Source organism: Vitis vinifera, chromosome 18, assembly GCF_030704535.1.
Source record: "Vitis vinifera cultivar Pinot Noir 40024 chromosome 18, ASM3070453v1".
Classification (NCBI taxonomy): Eukaryota; Viridiplantae; Streptophyta; class Magnoliopsida; order Vitales; family Vitaceae; genus Vitis; species Vitis vinifera.
The window spans coordinates 20,179,815-20,194,822 of NC_081822.1; the positions used below are offsets into that span (position 1 = coordinate 20,179,815).

General features: G+C 32.7%; 1 protein-coding gene across 1 annotated transcript; it reads right to left on the reverse strand.

Moving 5' to 3' along the window:
* Window positions 1–3,049: 3,049 nt before the first annotated feature.
* Window positions 3,050–6,007, reverse strand: LOC100258642 (laccase-15). Its single transcript, XM_002272653.4, has 6 exons — window positions 5,858–6,007; window positions 5,530–5,681; window positions 5,137–5,381; window positions 4,927–5,055; window positions 3,441–4,388; window positions 3,050–3,360 (listed from the first exon to the last, which is right to left on the reverse strand). The coding sequence occupies exons 1-6, from the start codon at window positions 5,954–5,956 to the stop codon at window positions 3,230–3,232; spliced, it is 1,704 nt and encodes a 567-aa protein (XP_002272689.1). The 5' UTR covers window positions 5,957–6,007; the 3' UTR covers window positions 3,050–3,229.
* Between the last annotated feature and the right edge of the window lie 9,001 nt (window positions 6,008–15,008).

Sequence of the window (15,008 nt, forward strand, 5' to 3'; positions counted from 1 at the left end):
ATATGGCTAATGAAGTGCCTTCATATATTGCTAATAATCCTAAATATTTTTCATGTTTAGGGTAAGATTTTATAAAAAATATTTATAGATGTGAATTTCATGTACATGAGAAGTTTTCATGACCATTATTTTATTTCCTTAATAATAATAAATATTTTTTTTGTTGTAAGACTACATCAATCCAATTAATGGCAACCATATTAGTGCATAGGTCCTAGCTAATAGACAAATTGGTTTTAGGGATAAAAAATTAATTATAACACAAAATGTTATGCGTTCATTTGATTTTGACATGATGTTCACATTTGTTTATGTTGGTTGGGAAGGAACAACGAATGATGCATGTGTCTTTTTGGATGCATGTCTAGACCAGAAGTCCATTTCCGTTGGCCAAGTTTAGGAAAATATTATTTAGTTGATTTTGGTTATTTTTGTACATTTGGATTTTTACTACCATATTGAGGTGAGCAATATCATTTACAAGAATATTGGGGTAGATGTAATCAACCCGTCATGTGTAAAAAACTTTTTAATTATAGACATTCATCCCTTCAAAATATTATTGAAAGGTGTTCTAATGTTTTGAATACACGATTTCCAATATTATTAAGGATGATGTCTTGTTATAAGCCAAGTAAGCAACCATTAATTATTGTTTCATGTTGCACCCTTCATAATTGGATTTGTTTATCAACCCAAAATGATTGATTGTTTAAAGAATATAAGGTACAAGACCTTTTAGTCCAAGGTGAAGAAGAGAGCATAAATAATATAAGCCACCCAATTGATTTATTAGATAAGAGTGCAATAGTTATGGCAACTTGTAGAGATCAAATTGCTCCAGTGATGTGGGCAAATTATATCAATGTCAATCCATGACTTGTATTGTTTTTAATTCTAAATATTTGTCAATACTTCAATTATATGTTAGATTTTATATATATATATTTGTTAACTAGTTCTCATTAGTATTATGTGATGTATGTTGTAATTTCTAATGATTAAATATTTCTTATAAATTTGATTTATAACTGTAAAAGTAGGATGAACAAAAGACTCATTGTTATTATGGGTGTGGATGTATGTGTATTTTCATGTCAAAAACACAAAAAAACAATTGTCGTTGGTTTTATCGTTGTCCATTATATTATGTAAGTATATTTAACTATCACATGAAAATATATTGATATTAATGAAATACACACATCATTATATGGGTTGACGAGTATGATCCGCAACAACCTTAACAACTAGTTGCTAAATTATGACGCCTGATGGCTACAACAAATCCTAAAAGTTGTTTTCTACTTATTGATTGTTGTGGGTGTAACATCGTCGTGTGTTTCTTATTATTTATCATCTTTCTTATTCTTATTTTAATTATTGCCAAATGAATGTATATATTGTCTAAAAATTATCATCTATAAATTTTAAAACTTTAATATATTATTTTAAAATATATGATGTTGATATCATAATACTTATAATATTTATTTATGTTAATATTGATTATGTTATTATACATATAATTTGGATGATTTTTTTAATGAAAACATGTATTAGTATGATGCATTTATGATTAAAATAAATGTTTTCAAAATGATTAAGGAGTTTACCATATGTACAAATAAAAATATCATTGAAATCAAATATATTTATGCATGTTTACTAAACAATCTTTTGTTTAAAAAAATTATAACCAGTGTAAATAAATTTCAAAATAAAATAATTTTTTTTATTTAAATGAAGTATGAATTTAAAAAATATTTATATATTTACAATATCAATTTAATTAAAGAAAACACTTAATAAAAAAAATTCCAAACATGTTTTTTATTTTACTTATTTTAAAAAACTTTTTTCATTAACTCAACCAAACATATATTTAAAAAAAAAAAAAAAAAAAAAACTATTTTTCAGAATTCCATTTCTAAACGTAATTTTGTTTTTGAAAACACCAAAAACTATTCTTAAAAATTGTTTTTAAAAACTATTTTCTAGAACAATTTGTAAAAAACAACAAAACAGGTCCTTAGCCTCTAAAATCGAATTTTCAATTTTCTTTAACTAGTGAAGTTCTCTGGTGTTATAAAGGGTTTCATTTTAAGGTTGTTGATATTTGTTTCTTGCTTGGTAAGCTGTCAATTAGGACCCTTTTTTTAAGAATTCTAAAATCAAAGCCTAAAATATATGTTGTGCACCAAATTAATGTGTTCTTTCTTTCTAAAGTCCTTTGTTTCTATATTAAAGTCTAATATATGACTAAAATACCATATGAAAAATGCAAAATCAACTTTTTCTTTTCGGTATCATCTTAAAGTGTAAAAAGAATTATGCCTACATTTATAAGAAAGCTCAGATTTGTATTAATTTATAAGGAAGCTCAGATTTCTTTTCAGTTCTTCTCTCATTGCCTTTCTATCATTTTCCCACTCTTTGCTAACACCAGGTTGCCAGTTTCCAACTATGCATTGTGAACGCTTTGTGGGTCGACTTCCCTCAGTTCGATTTGGATTGGGAAACTCTAACCAGAATTGATGGGTGACGGTGAAACTTCACACTACCATCTCTTTTCTTGATTTACCCTTTGCCATCATTTTATTACTTACCGTTTTTGTATTTTCTATTGGAATCTATCTGAGCTGTGGTTGCACCCCTGCTTAATTCATGATGTAGCATTTGGTAGAAAATGATTGTCACTCGAAATAACTTTTCTGAGGTATACTGTTTCAAACAAGAAACAAGTTGCTTTAGCTTTAAGCAATCATGTATTATAGAAAAACCAGTTCTAGCACAAGTCATTTTACTTTTAGTAAAAGGATTTAATCCAAAAAGAAAAAAATTTGTAAAAAAAATTAAAATTACTATTACTATTGATGTTGTTGTTGTGGTAGCACAACTCAATTATAATAATGACAAAAATATTGATTCATCATTATAGGCCATATGGGTTCACTACTGTTCTTTAACCACCCTAATTTTATTGATGGAAACCTCTTGCAGATTTGTATAAAATTAGGGGGAAAAAGAGAAAGGAAGGGTCTGCTAGTGAAAGCCCAAATGAAAGACTATCATAGAATAAGAATCACGAAATACATACTGCTTCTCTTATTCATGTTTCAGGCTAGCCATATTGCTTGGACATGCATGCAATATATGAGCCTGAGAATGTTCAGGTTAATTACAAATGGAAGAGCGAAGAAAGTCCGGGGAAAATTAACGGGCAGTTTTAACACGGAGGCATGTCTGGCGGTGGAGGAAGTAGACGGTCCTCTGGTCTGTGGCCATCTTTTACTATGAACACCATTTCCATACCCCACGTAAGGTGACGCTCTAAGTGGCAGTGCATGAACCAGACTCCTGTACGGAAGAAAGAGAGCAACACATCAAGTATTGTAGTAATGGTAGCAGTATATGTTGAAGCCATTGATTTCACTTACCTGGGTTGTTTGCCTGGAATCTGATGGCAGCCCAGCCATTCTTAGGGACAGTGACAGTGTTCAGAAAAGGAGGGTCAATTAGATTATACTGCAGAGGGTCCTTCTTGGGGTCGAAATTCCCCAGTCCCAGTCCAACAACATAAAAGCTGTATCCATGTAGATGTATCGGGTGATCTATACCTGAAACCAGATTTGTTCCTTGCAGAACAAACTCCACTGTGGAGTTATAATCCAGGAAATACACCTCTGTCCCCACTTTCGGTATCTCTAGAATCATTGGCAGATACTGCGCTGTAAAATTGAATATAAATGGTGGAAATTTTGGAAAACTGCCCCCAAACACCCCCTTGAGATGACCATAGTAAGCCTGGAGTATGTCAATCGAGGGGAGTAGAAAGCTTATGTTATTCATGCTTGCACTGAATCGAGTCCCGTTCGTCCCGAGGCATGTTTCGTTAAAGCCACATGGAAATGTGTTCACGGAGACAGTGGAAATTATTTGAGTAGTAACATGTAAAGGAACACTTACTGGGTATTCCTCACTTGCTAAGCTTCTAACACTAGCACTGAAGTTAAATGATGCATTTGTGTCATTATAATTGGGAAGATAAGGCAAGGAAGGAGATGAAGATGAAGAGTAGTTTCCATTGTACTGGACAATAGCTGTTGTGGTTGTGTTATCAAAAGGGACCAGAGGAGCAGTGGAGTAAGCTCTAGCGGCCATGTAATACTTGTCGGGCTTTTGGTTGGCATGGAACAAGACATCAAGGGTATTTCCAGAGCCTATTACAACGAAATCTCTTGTCAATGGCTTAGTGTAGCTACCATCTGCTCCAACCACCGTTATCTGATGTCCAGAAATGCCGAAAAAGAGAATGTCATTCAGTGCAGCGTTGACCATGCGGAGTAGATACGTCTTTCCATGATCCACATATAGCCTGATTGTGTCTGCAAATAAGAGGAGATTAAGGCAGGATAAAGCACTGAAAGGAAACTTAGAAACTATAAAGTTTTCAATAACTGCCATGATTGATAGAACAAATTAGTGAACTATCTCTTGCTTCTTCATTTCAAAAGTTAATCAACATTTCATTTGATAGTTTTTTGCAGTGTTTAATTAAATATTGAAGCTCCCTCGTCTGGGAACTGCATAAACCAAGAGGGGAAGAGTCCAAGATGGGAATTAATTAAGCATGCACGCAGGCGGGAACCTTTAGGTCTATAAAAAATATAATATTTTCATTTGAAGATGGGGAAGGCACGATAGCTGTTCTTTCCCAGTCTTTGAAGAAAATTAATCAAGTTTATTTTGTACACCTTTTGCATAAAACAAATATTCAGTCTATATGGGTAAAGTGCTACAAGTTTTGGGTTAAAAGTCTCACAATCATCTGGCAAATAAATTAGCTAGAATATTCTAATTAGCCATTCTAAACTGCCAGTAGTCTTGGATTTCCAAATATATGTTAAGGAGACTTGTACACACCTGGTTTTGAACATGGATAGAGGTCACCAGGCTGACCATTGATAGTGAAGGCATCAGAGACATTAGGGTCTCCTCCTGTTGCAAGAAATCCCTCATAAACAGCGGTTATATCTTGCTTCCACCACTCTCCTACCAATCAATAAAACAAGATGATTCCATCAAAATCCTATATACAATCAATCAATGGCTTAATTTTATTTTCTTTAGTACCTAATATGATGGGCACTTCTGCATGAGGTTTTGGATAAGGATAGCTGGTTCCGGGCTTGGGATAGGCAATGATAGCACCATACACAGTGGCTCGTGACCATTCACTGTGAGCATGCCACCATAACGTCCCTTCCTCCGTTGTAAGTATGAGCTTTTGGGTAAATTTTGAACCTGGTTGAATTGGGCACTGTGTGATATATTCAGGACCATCTGTCCATGGGTACCTTGGCATTTTGACTCCATGCCTGCAAAAGCATATACTTGTCATGCTCTCTGGAGCTATACTATGCCTTATAATGATATGGATGAGCATTAGCATCATTGTGTTGAAAATGAAGCAAATTATATTAATACACCACCACCTCTAGCTAGCCTTGGTAAATTGAGCCATACCAGTGAATGGTGATATTATCTTTGGCCTTGTTATAAACATCGACTGTGATTGTTTCTCCAGCATAAAGTCGTATAGTCGGGCCTGGAAATTCCCCGTTCACAGTTAAGATGTTCTTTGTGCTGCAGAGCCTCGTGTATGGAGCTTCTTTCACCTACAGTAATACGCAATGCATTTGAGTTCGGGTATTTATGTATAAACAAAATGTGATAAAGGCACATAAATGCATAGATAGAAGCATACTCTACAAGAGGTGAAAACTTAATCATATACAATTCTAATTGCAGATTGATCAGTGGATAATGCATTTGTGAAGATCATATTACTTACAATGAACCGATAATAATGCCGAGCATGGCAATGGAGGAGTCCATCAAACAGAAGAAAAGCTAAAATATAGCAGAGGAAATTTTTTTTGCTGAGCAACATTGTTTGGCAATGAATATGCTAGCTCTTTTTCCTCTTCTATGCTGCACAAAGGATTTCTGAAGGAATTAATTTATAGAAGTGAATAAGACAAAGGAAATCAGTTGGTGAAGATAAGAACATATATAATTCAATGCTTTTCAGTGAAGTTAGGAGTGTTGATTCCTTAGCGAAGTAGACATGATCACAACAAAGAAATTAAATAGAGGAAATTGACTTATTGGCATATGCTTCATTCGAACTATTCTTTCCATTGTAACCACATTAGGCTCTTTTGCTACTAAATGCTCTTGTATCCATATAGTCCTTTCCTCTTTTCTTTTAAACCTTCAGGAAAATATTGTTTGGAGAAGCATTGAGGAATGGTTTCACTCCCTCAAGCAAAGAATATTGTGGTCATTAGCAAATTAATTCTGTCTTTCTTCCTTTTTGGGGGAAAATCTTGTCAAGAAGATTTTTCCCTTTTTACACAATTTGATTAGAGTCAAATCACCATATCTAAACTAAACATGTACATGATTTTCTTGAATAATATATGCACTGCATGCACCCTGATCATTTTTCATTTTGAATAGAAAATGTATGTGACTAATTCTAATAATTAGATAGTGCTCCTCTTAGAGCAACACCACTGGTATGGAAGACAATGAACCATCTAATGATCTCTACATAATTGGATTTCACCACCTAGCTACTGGGCTTGCTCTAGTGCTTTAAGACTCAACATAATTTAGTAAGTCTACCTTGATCTCTTCTATCAATTCTAGGCCTTTTGGCATATTGATCCAGACTAATAATGCTTGAGATCAGAATCAAATGTCCATGTCCCTGGCATAGATTACTTCGCATACACATCATAGTTGATATTTTCATAGTGAAACTAAAAAATCATTGTGGTAGAACTTAGAATCCCATTACAAACTATTATAACTGACCTGATATATCAGAGAGAGGGAGGGAGATGATCCCAAAGTTACTTATTTGACTATTATGGTAAGCATGAGTATACTTTTAAGTAGGCAGGCTTTTCTACTTTTTCTTCAGTAATTTTACCTAATCAACCATACACGCAAAATTAAGGCATGCACACTTTAACTAAAATGGTTAGTTTGGATTTAGATTTTCAAAGAAGTAGGAAGTAATGTATATATGATTGTTTAGGATTTTCTCTAGTAGGATCCAGAAGAAAAATTTTTAAGTTCACTATTAATCCACAATCAATATATTTAGTACTTGGTTTAGAATTTAGAAGTTCATACAATCAAATGAATTCGAAATTTAACTGCAAGAATGAGAAAAATGACATCAGAATGAGGAAATGAATTCATTGAGAGAGCTGAACTTCATGTCATATTAATGAATCGACTAAAGTTCAAAGGAGCATGACTTTCAAAATCTCATTGAGTGAACTTAGAGAAACAGAAGAGATAGGATTGAATTATACCTTCAAAGAAATTACCAATAATACCAAATGATGTGTCTGTTGGAATAACATTTTTATGTGTCTAGCTACTAACTTTATTGACCAAATGATGACAATAGCATTAAAATAAAAAATGCCAAAGGTGAATTCAGGGCCCGGCAGAAAGCTTGGTAAAGGCCAAAGTGAAAGTGGGAATATTAGAATCAAAATATATAAGGAAGTGAAAATTTGGTACATAGGGCATCTCCTACCTAACTCACATTTTTCTCTCAAAGTCAACATGAGAAAACAGAAAGGCCTACTTCGTCGTTGAAAAGAAACAAGTAACATATTGAGTAATCAGGAAGGCTATTATCATACATAGGCTTTACAAGTTACTGATTTTTTGGACTTTTCCCAAATGCGGGAGAGACGTGTGCATGAGCTCTTTTGCCAGGTAAAGAACACGATGTTATATTATGGTTTAATAAAGGAATGCAACCAAATGGAGTGATGAGGTAGGTACTTACTAACTTGGGAAACCTTTGAAAATATGAGCAGTTTTACATTAGTATATTTTTATTTATCTATTCGTATAACAAAATTCAAAGTTGAACATTGAAACTGATTCTCTTAAGAAATTTATCTGTGATGTATGTAGTAATCATTAAATTTTTGCAATCAATAGAAAAAGGACTCGAAAATTCAATCGGCATTTCCTAAGTACATGATGCAAAAGGACTAACTAATATTGATGATTTCCATCCTAATGAAATCGTTGTTTAGTTAAGTTTCGATTGTTAATTCAACCTAAGTTTGATCAAGACCCCTTGTTTGAATCTAGGTTCTGACTATGGAAACAGATATGCCTCTATGGATCGATCTCATGGTTTGTTTTTATTAATCAATTATGCATCATTTGATCGATTTGTTGCCCATGGATCATGGATCAACTTCATCAATGCCATTGTCACGTGGAAAATCCCTGTCAATTATACAACAACAATAAAGCTTTTTAAACATCAAAAGACAAGAGAAACCTTCAAGATCACTATTGTGCTACAACTTAATATAAGCTCAAACAAGAACACACCCAAAAGACAAAGAAAAAAAGGAAAGCTTCAAGGTCACTCTACGCCATGCAATAATAGGTAGCTACTTATTTTATCAAAAAAAAAAGAAAAGAAAAACCTCTTCTTTCATGTTCCTACCACCTAGACGGATAGATAAGGGTCTAGAAAAGTAAATCTTTCTCGAATAATTCCATTATAGTTGTCATGGAAAAAGATTCTATAGTCCGGTTCAAGGAAGCCTTTGGGCCTCAGCAATATTAATGTATGTCGTGTAGGATGGTCTCAGATAGCATCTTATTGATCTAAACGTAGGGTATCTATATATCTTCTAGAGCCCTAGTTTTGAAACTTTTTTAGAGCTATTGGGGGTGACCATCCATCCTAACCGAACTTTAAATGGTGATTTTCTCGAGCTCAAATAAGTGCTTTGTTGAAAGCTGTTTTATTTGCTTTCACCTCATTTGTTGGGAAGCCAAAAGAGGCATGCAGTGGGAAATTATCAATACGTGCAAGAAAAGTTAGTAAACTTTGATATTCGATGTTCAACTGCCTTACGACCTTTTGCTTATAAAATAAATATGGTATGGACGGCCAATTTCACCTAAACTTGTACTCTAACAAAAGTCAATTTATTTCTTACTGTATTTCATTCAGCATACTTGAATCATGAATTGAGCCTCTAACGGAAACATTGATGGAAATATCGATAGATTTATAGTATTGATCGAAACACCTACGGCAACATTGATGTATGTATATTATACTCAATGTATATAAATTGTAAAGTAATTAATGATATTCTTTATTATTCATAAAATTAAATAATTTTAAGTATTAGTAATGATAATTAAATATGGGAAAAGTGGGTTTTGACTCATAAATTTGAAAATATAAAAGTTAATTTTCATTTTTTTTATATATATTTTTCAAAAATTAGTGAGTCAAAACCCACTTTTCTTTTCCTGAAATACTCTTTTACTTGATAATATTAAATAAACTTATCAAAAAATTAATTTATCATTTTAATTTGATAAAAGTATTTTACAAATAAATATATTGTTGTTATAAAAATAGAAGCAAAAGAAGACAGAAAGAGAGGATAAAATGCACAAGAAAACTCAATGGAATTTCATTAGGGGTCCCTCCATTTTATAGGAAATTACAAAAGATATTTATGGATGATCATCCACAAGTTACCATAGTGGTATAGAATCTCATATTTTATAACACTCCCCCTTGGATGATCATAAGGATATGGTAACTGCCTCGTTAAAAACCTTGTCAGTAAAACCTAGTAGGACAAAACCTGGACGAAGGAAAGAAAAGTGCAGTGTATCCATATTAGCTTTATCCCCCTCTTGTAGCCATGATTATGATTTCTTCAACTTTTCAATTGGTAGATCTCTTAATCTTCACATTCTGATATCATACCTTAACCTTTTCAAAGTGGTCGAGGGTAATGCCTTTGTGAATACATCTGCTAGATTATTGCATTACCGAATCTATTGAACTTCAATTTCACCTTTCTCCTAAAGCTCATGGGTATAGAAGAATTTAGGAGAGATATGCTTAGTTCTGTCACCTTTGATGAATCCTCATTTAATTTGTGCAATACAAGTAGCATTATCTTAATGTAATTTGGTTGCATTGCCTGTGATAAAAGGTAGTCCACATGTTTCTTGAAAATGTTGAATCGTTGACCTTAGTCATATACATTCACAACTTACTTCATGAATCGCAAGAATTTCTAAATGATTTGAAGAGGTGGCTACCATTGTTTGCTTAATTGATCTCCAAGATATTGTTGTACCACTATTAGTAAAGACATATCCCGTTTGGGATCAAGCTTTATGGGGATCTAAAAGATATCTTGCATCAGCATACCTAATCAATTACAATTTTGATTCTTTTGAATAATATAAGCCCATGTCACTTGTTCCACGGAAGTATCGCAATATATGTTTAATCCCACTACAATGCCTTCTAGTTAGGGCAGAATTGTATCTTGTTAGCAAGGTGATTAAAAATGTTATGTTTTGTCTAATACAATTTGTAAGATACATCAGTGCACCGATTGCACTGAGATATGGTACTTTTGGACCAAGCAATTCTTCATTTTCTTCTTTAGGACAAAATAGGTCTTTATTCACTTTAAGTGAACGAAGAACCATGGGGGAATTAAGTGGATGTGATTTGTCCATATAAAATCGTTTTAATACTTTCTCTATATATGTGGATTGATGGATTAATATTCCATTTGAACAATGCTCGATCTGTAAGCTAAGATAATATTTTGTTTTTCCCAAATCTTTCATTTCAAATTTCTTCTGCAATTATTGTAAGCCCAATTTCCAATTTCTTGATAAAAACACATGGGCAAATTGGATTATTCACATATCCTTCTTTTAATAGATACTCACTCAAATGATTATACCACATGCGTTTGGATTGCTTTAATCTATATAGAAATCTTTGCATTTTGATTGAGTACATGTTTCAAGGCTTTGGATTAGTTGCTTTAGGCTATTTGAATCCTTCAAGGACTTTCATATATATACTAGTATCTATAGACCCATATAGATAAGTTGTAACAACGTCCAGGAGATGCATATCTAGTCCTTCAGAGACTGTAAAACTTTTCAAGTATCGAAATGTGATTGCGTCCATTATAGGGGAATAAGTTTCCTCATAGTCTATACCAGGTCTTTGAGAGAAACCTTAACAACTAGTCATGCTTTATATATTACAATTTTATTATTCTCATTTCACTTTCTCACAAAAGACCCATTAATATCCAACAAGCTTTATGTTTCTAAGTGTTTGAACTATAGGCCCAAATACCTCTCGTTTTGCTAACAAGTTTAGCTCTATTTTGATTGCTTCTTTTTATTTTGGCCAATCATTCATTTTTCGACATTCATCCACAATTTGTGGTTCTTGATCTTCATCATTTCTCATGATGTCCATAGCTACTTGGAATGCAAATTTATTATCTATGATGATGTCACTATGGTTCCTTGTTTCTCCCGTGTGACTCATTAAGACCCTTTCAGTTCTAGATACTAGTATTTGATGAATTTGTGCCTCTTTAGGGTCTAATTGTTTACTAAGTTCAGTTTCATCATTTAACCCTTTCATATTTGTAAGCTCTTCAAGAGTACCAAACTTTTCATATGTTGTTTTTTTTTTCTAGGGATTGAATCCTTCAAGCCAATAGGTCCACCATGTTTCAACCGTGTCTTAGGTTCACTTGCTATTGCATTCTCCAATTGTCTTTGAGGGACATCAATATGTGTCGGGGTATTCATAGCCGATACGAGTAATATTGTTACCTTTTTATATATGTGAAAGCATCAGGTAACTAATTTACAAGTCCTTGCAAACAAATAATTCTCTAAACTTCTAGATCCCACTACCTGTACAGGGATCAAGAGGAGATAAGGACGATACATACCATGTAATGTCTCAACATTCTTCTAGAATTGACTTGCCTTCCCTTAATGGCGGGAAGATATTTTCATCAAAATGACAATCAGCGAAGCAAGTAGTAAAAACATCTCCTATTAAAGATTCAAGATAACAGATAATGGAGGGAGAATTAAAACCAACATATATACCAAGTTGACGTTCAGGACCTAACTTAGAACGTTGAGGTAGAGCTATGGGAACATAGACTGCACAACCAAATATACGTAAATATGAAATATTTGATTGGGAGCTTAAAACAAATTATAAAGGTGAGCATTCATGATTAGTTGTAGGACGAATCCGAATTAAAGCAACAACATGAAGAATATCATGTCCCCAAGCAGACAAAGGTAATTTAGTTCTCAAGAGTAAAGGTCTTGCAATCAGTTGCAAACACTTAATAAGAGATTCAACTAATCCATTCTAAGTGTGGATATGAGCAACAAGACGTTGAACATCAATACCAACCGACATACAATAATCAAGAAAAGTCTGAGAGAAAAATTCACCAACATTATCAAGACAAATTGTCTTGATAGGGTAATAAGGGAATTGTGCCTTGAGTCAAATTATTTGAGCAAGTAACCGAGTGAAGGAAACGTTTCTAGTTGAAAAAAGACAAATATGAGACCAACAACTTGATGCATCAATTAAAACAATAAAATAACGAAAAGGTCCACTAGGTGGATGAATAGGTCCACAAATATCACCTTGAATGCATTCTAGAAAGGTTGGTCATTCATATTCAACCTTGGTAAATGATGGTTTAATAATTAATTACCTTGTGAGAAGCAACACAATTGTAATCATTGGGCATCGAAATCTTCTAGTTCTTCAAGGGATGCCCAAAAGAATTGTTGATGATACAATGCATCATAGATAATCCCGAATGACCAAGACATTCATGCCAAATCATAAAAGTTTTTGAGTCACAAAACTTCTGGTTCATGACAGCATATGACTCAATGGGTCTAATGATTGCTTGATATAACCCAAATGAATGAGAGGGAAGCTTTTCCCACATATGTTTTTCCCCCCCAAAAATGACTGAAGTAGTGAGAAGGTATTCATTACTACCATTATTCATAGTTTTAATGTGATATCCATTTCAGCGAATATCCTTCAAACTAAGAAGATTTCACTTGGATTTAGCATAATAAAGAGCATTATTAATGAGCATTTTAGTTCCACTAGGTAAAATAATAGTTGCTATTCCAGAGCCTTGAATAAAGTCTACAAGACCTGATATTGTATTAAGATTAGACTTAACCAACAATAAGTTGGAAAAATATTTTTTTTATCCTAAAGGATTGTGTGTGTTGTGGCACAATTTTCAGGACATGTATGCATCTACATTAGATGTCGTATGATGTATCAAGGTATGAGAGATATCTATGTATCTTCAAGTATAAATAAAGAAAAGAATTTAGATAAGAAATTGTGAAATAACATTTAGATAAGAAACAATGTGTTCAAAAGATGATAACAAAATAAAACTACTTGCAAAGAATAACATTTAATCATAACAAACATTTCCATCACCAATTAGATGGTCAATTTTCCCATTAGAATCCTTAAAGAAGTCTGAAACATCTAAGTGGGTTAACTCCACTTAACCATCACCATCAATAAAGTTCATTTCAACTCCTTTTTCTTTTCCTTTTATTGAGGCTTGATAAAGGTCAATCAAATGCTTTGAAGTAAGACAAATACGTGATTAGTGTCCTTTCATACGGTATTTATAACATTCATTCTCATGAGCATGTTTACTTTGTGGTTCTATCCTTTTTTTAGGTTGTGCCTCCAAATTATTCCACTTATGGTGGTTTGAATTGTTTTTTTTTTTACTTTGAGAACCACTGCAATGATAAGAATTGTGTCTACCACAACTGCGACCATGTCCTCTACCTTGGCCTTGTCCATATCCATGTCCTTGCCCATGTCCAGGAGTGTAGATATTTGTGGCATTGGCTTCAGGCAATGACATAGACCCAGTAGGACGAGATTGATGGTTTTTCAATAAAAGCTCATTATTTTGTTTAGCCTCAAGAATATATGAGATCAATTCTAAATATTTAGGGAAACGATGCTCTTGATATTGCTATTGTAGGAATACATTCGAGGCATGGAAAGTCATAAATATTTTTTCAAGCATATCTTCTTCAATGACTTTTTCTCCACATAATTTTAATTGGGAGCTAATTTTGAATAAAGTGAGTTGTAGTCACTAACAGGTCTGAAATCCTGTAATCTTAAGTGCATCCAATCATAGTGTGCTTTTGGAAGGATTACAATCTTTTGGTGGTCATATCATTTTTTTTATATTATTCCAAAGAATGAGGGGATCTTTGATTGTAAGGTATTCCCCTCTTAATCCTTCATCAATGTGATGGCATAGGAATATTAAAGCTTTGGCAAGATCCTATAGGTATGCTCCATTTTCTTCTTTAATGGTATTTCCAAGAGTCATCACATCTAGATGAATTTCAGCATCTAGAACCTAAGATAAGTAGTTCTTGCCCGAAATATCGAGGGCAACAAATTCGAGTTTTGTAAGGTTTGACATTATCTGAAAAACTATATTAATAAAAAAAATATTTCAATTTATTGGGATAAACTATGAATAAATTAATAAAATGCTTTAACAATATTTCAAGCAAATAATATCTAAAAATATAATGACCTAAAATTTATCAAAAAAGATGGTAAAAAGTATAAACACGAAATAAGAATTAAGATCAAATATATATATATATATATATATATATTCTCTTTCATAGCTTCGAGCTATGATTATTTTGTCATAATAGAAATGTGCAAATTAATACATACCTTCAGGTTATGAACTATTTACTTTTATACCTTCTGGTTATATAATATTGTTTGGTATAACTTTCAATTATATTGTATAATTAAAAATAGATAATTAGGGATCATATACATAACTTCTAGCCATGTTTTTGTAATTCTGTAAATTACCCCATAATATTTATATTTTACTCCATAACTTCTAGTTATAAGGATTGCACATATTTATGTATTCAAATAAAAAAAATTGAAATATAAAATCAAACGGTAATTTTATCATGTGTATAAATAAAATAGAAAATTA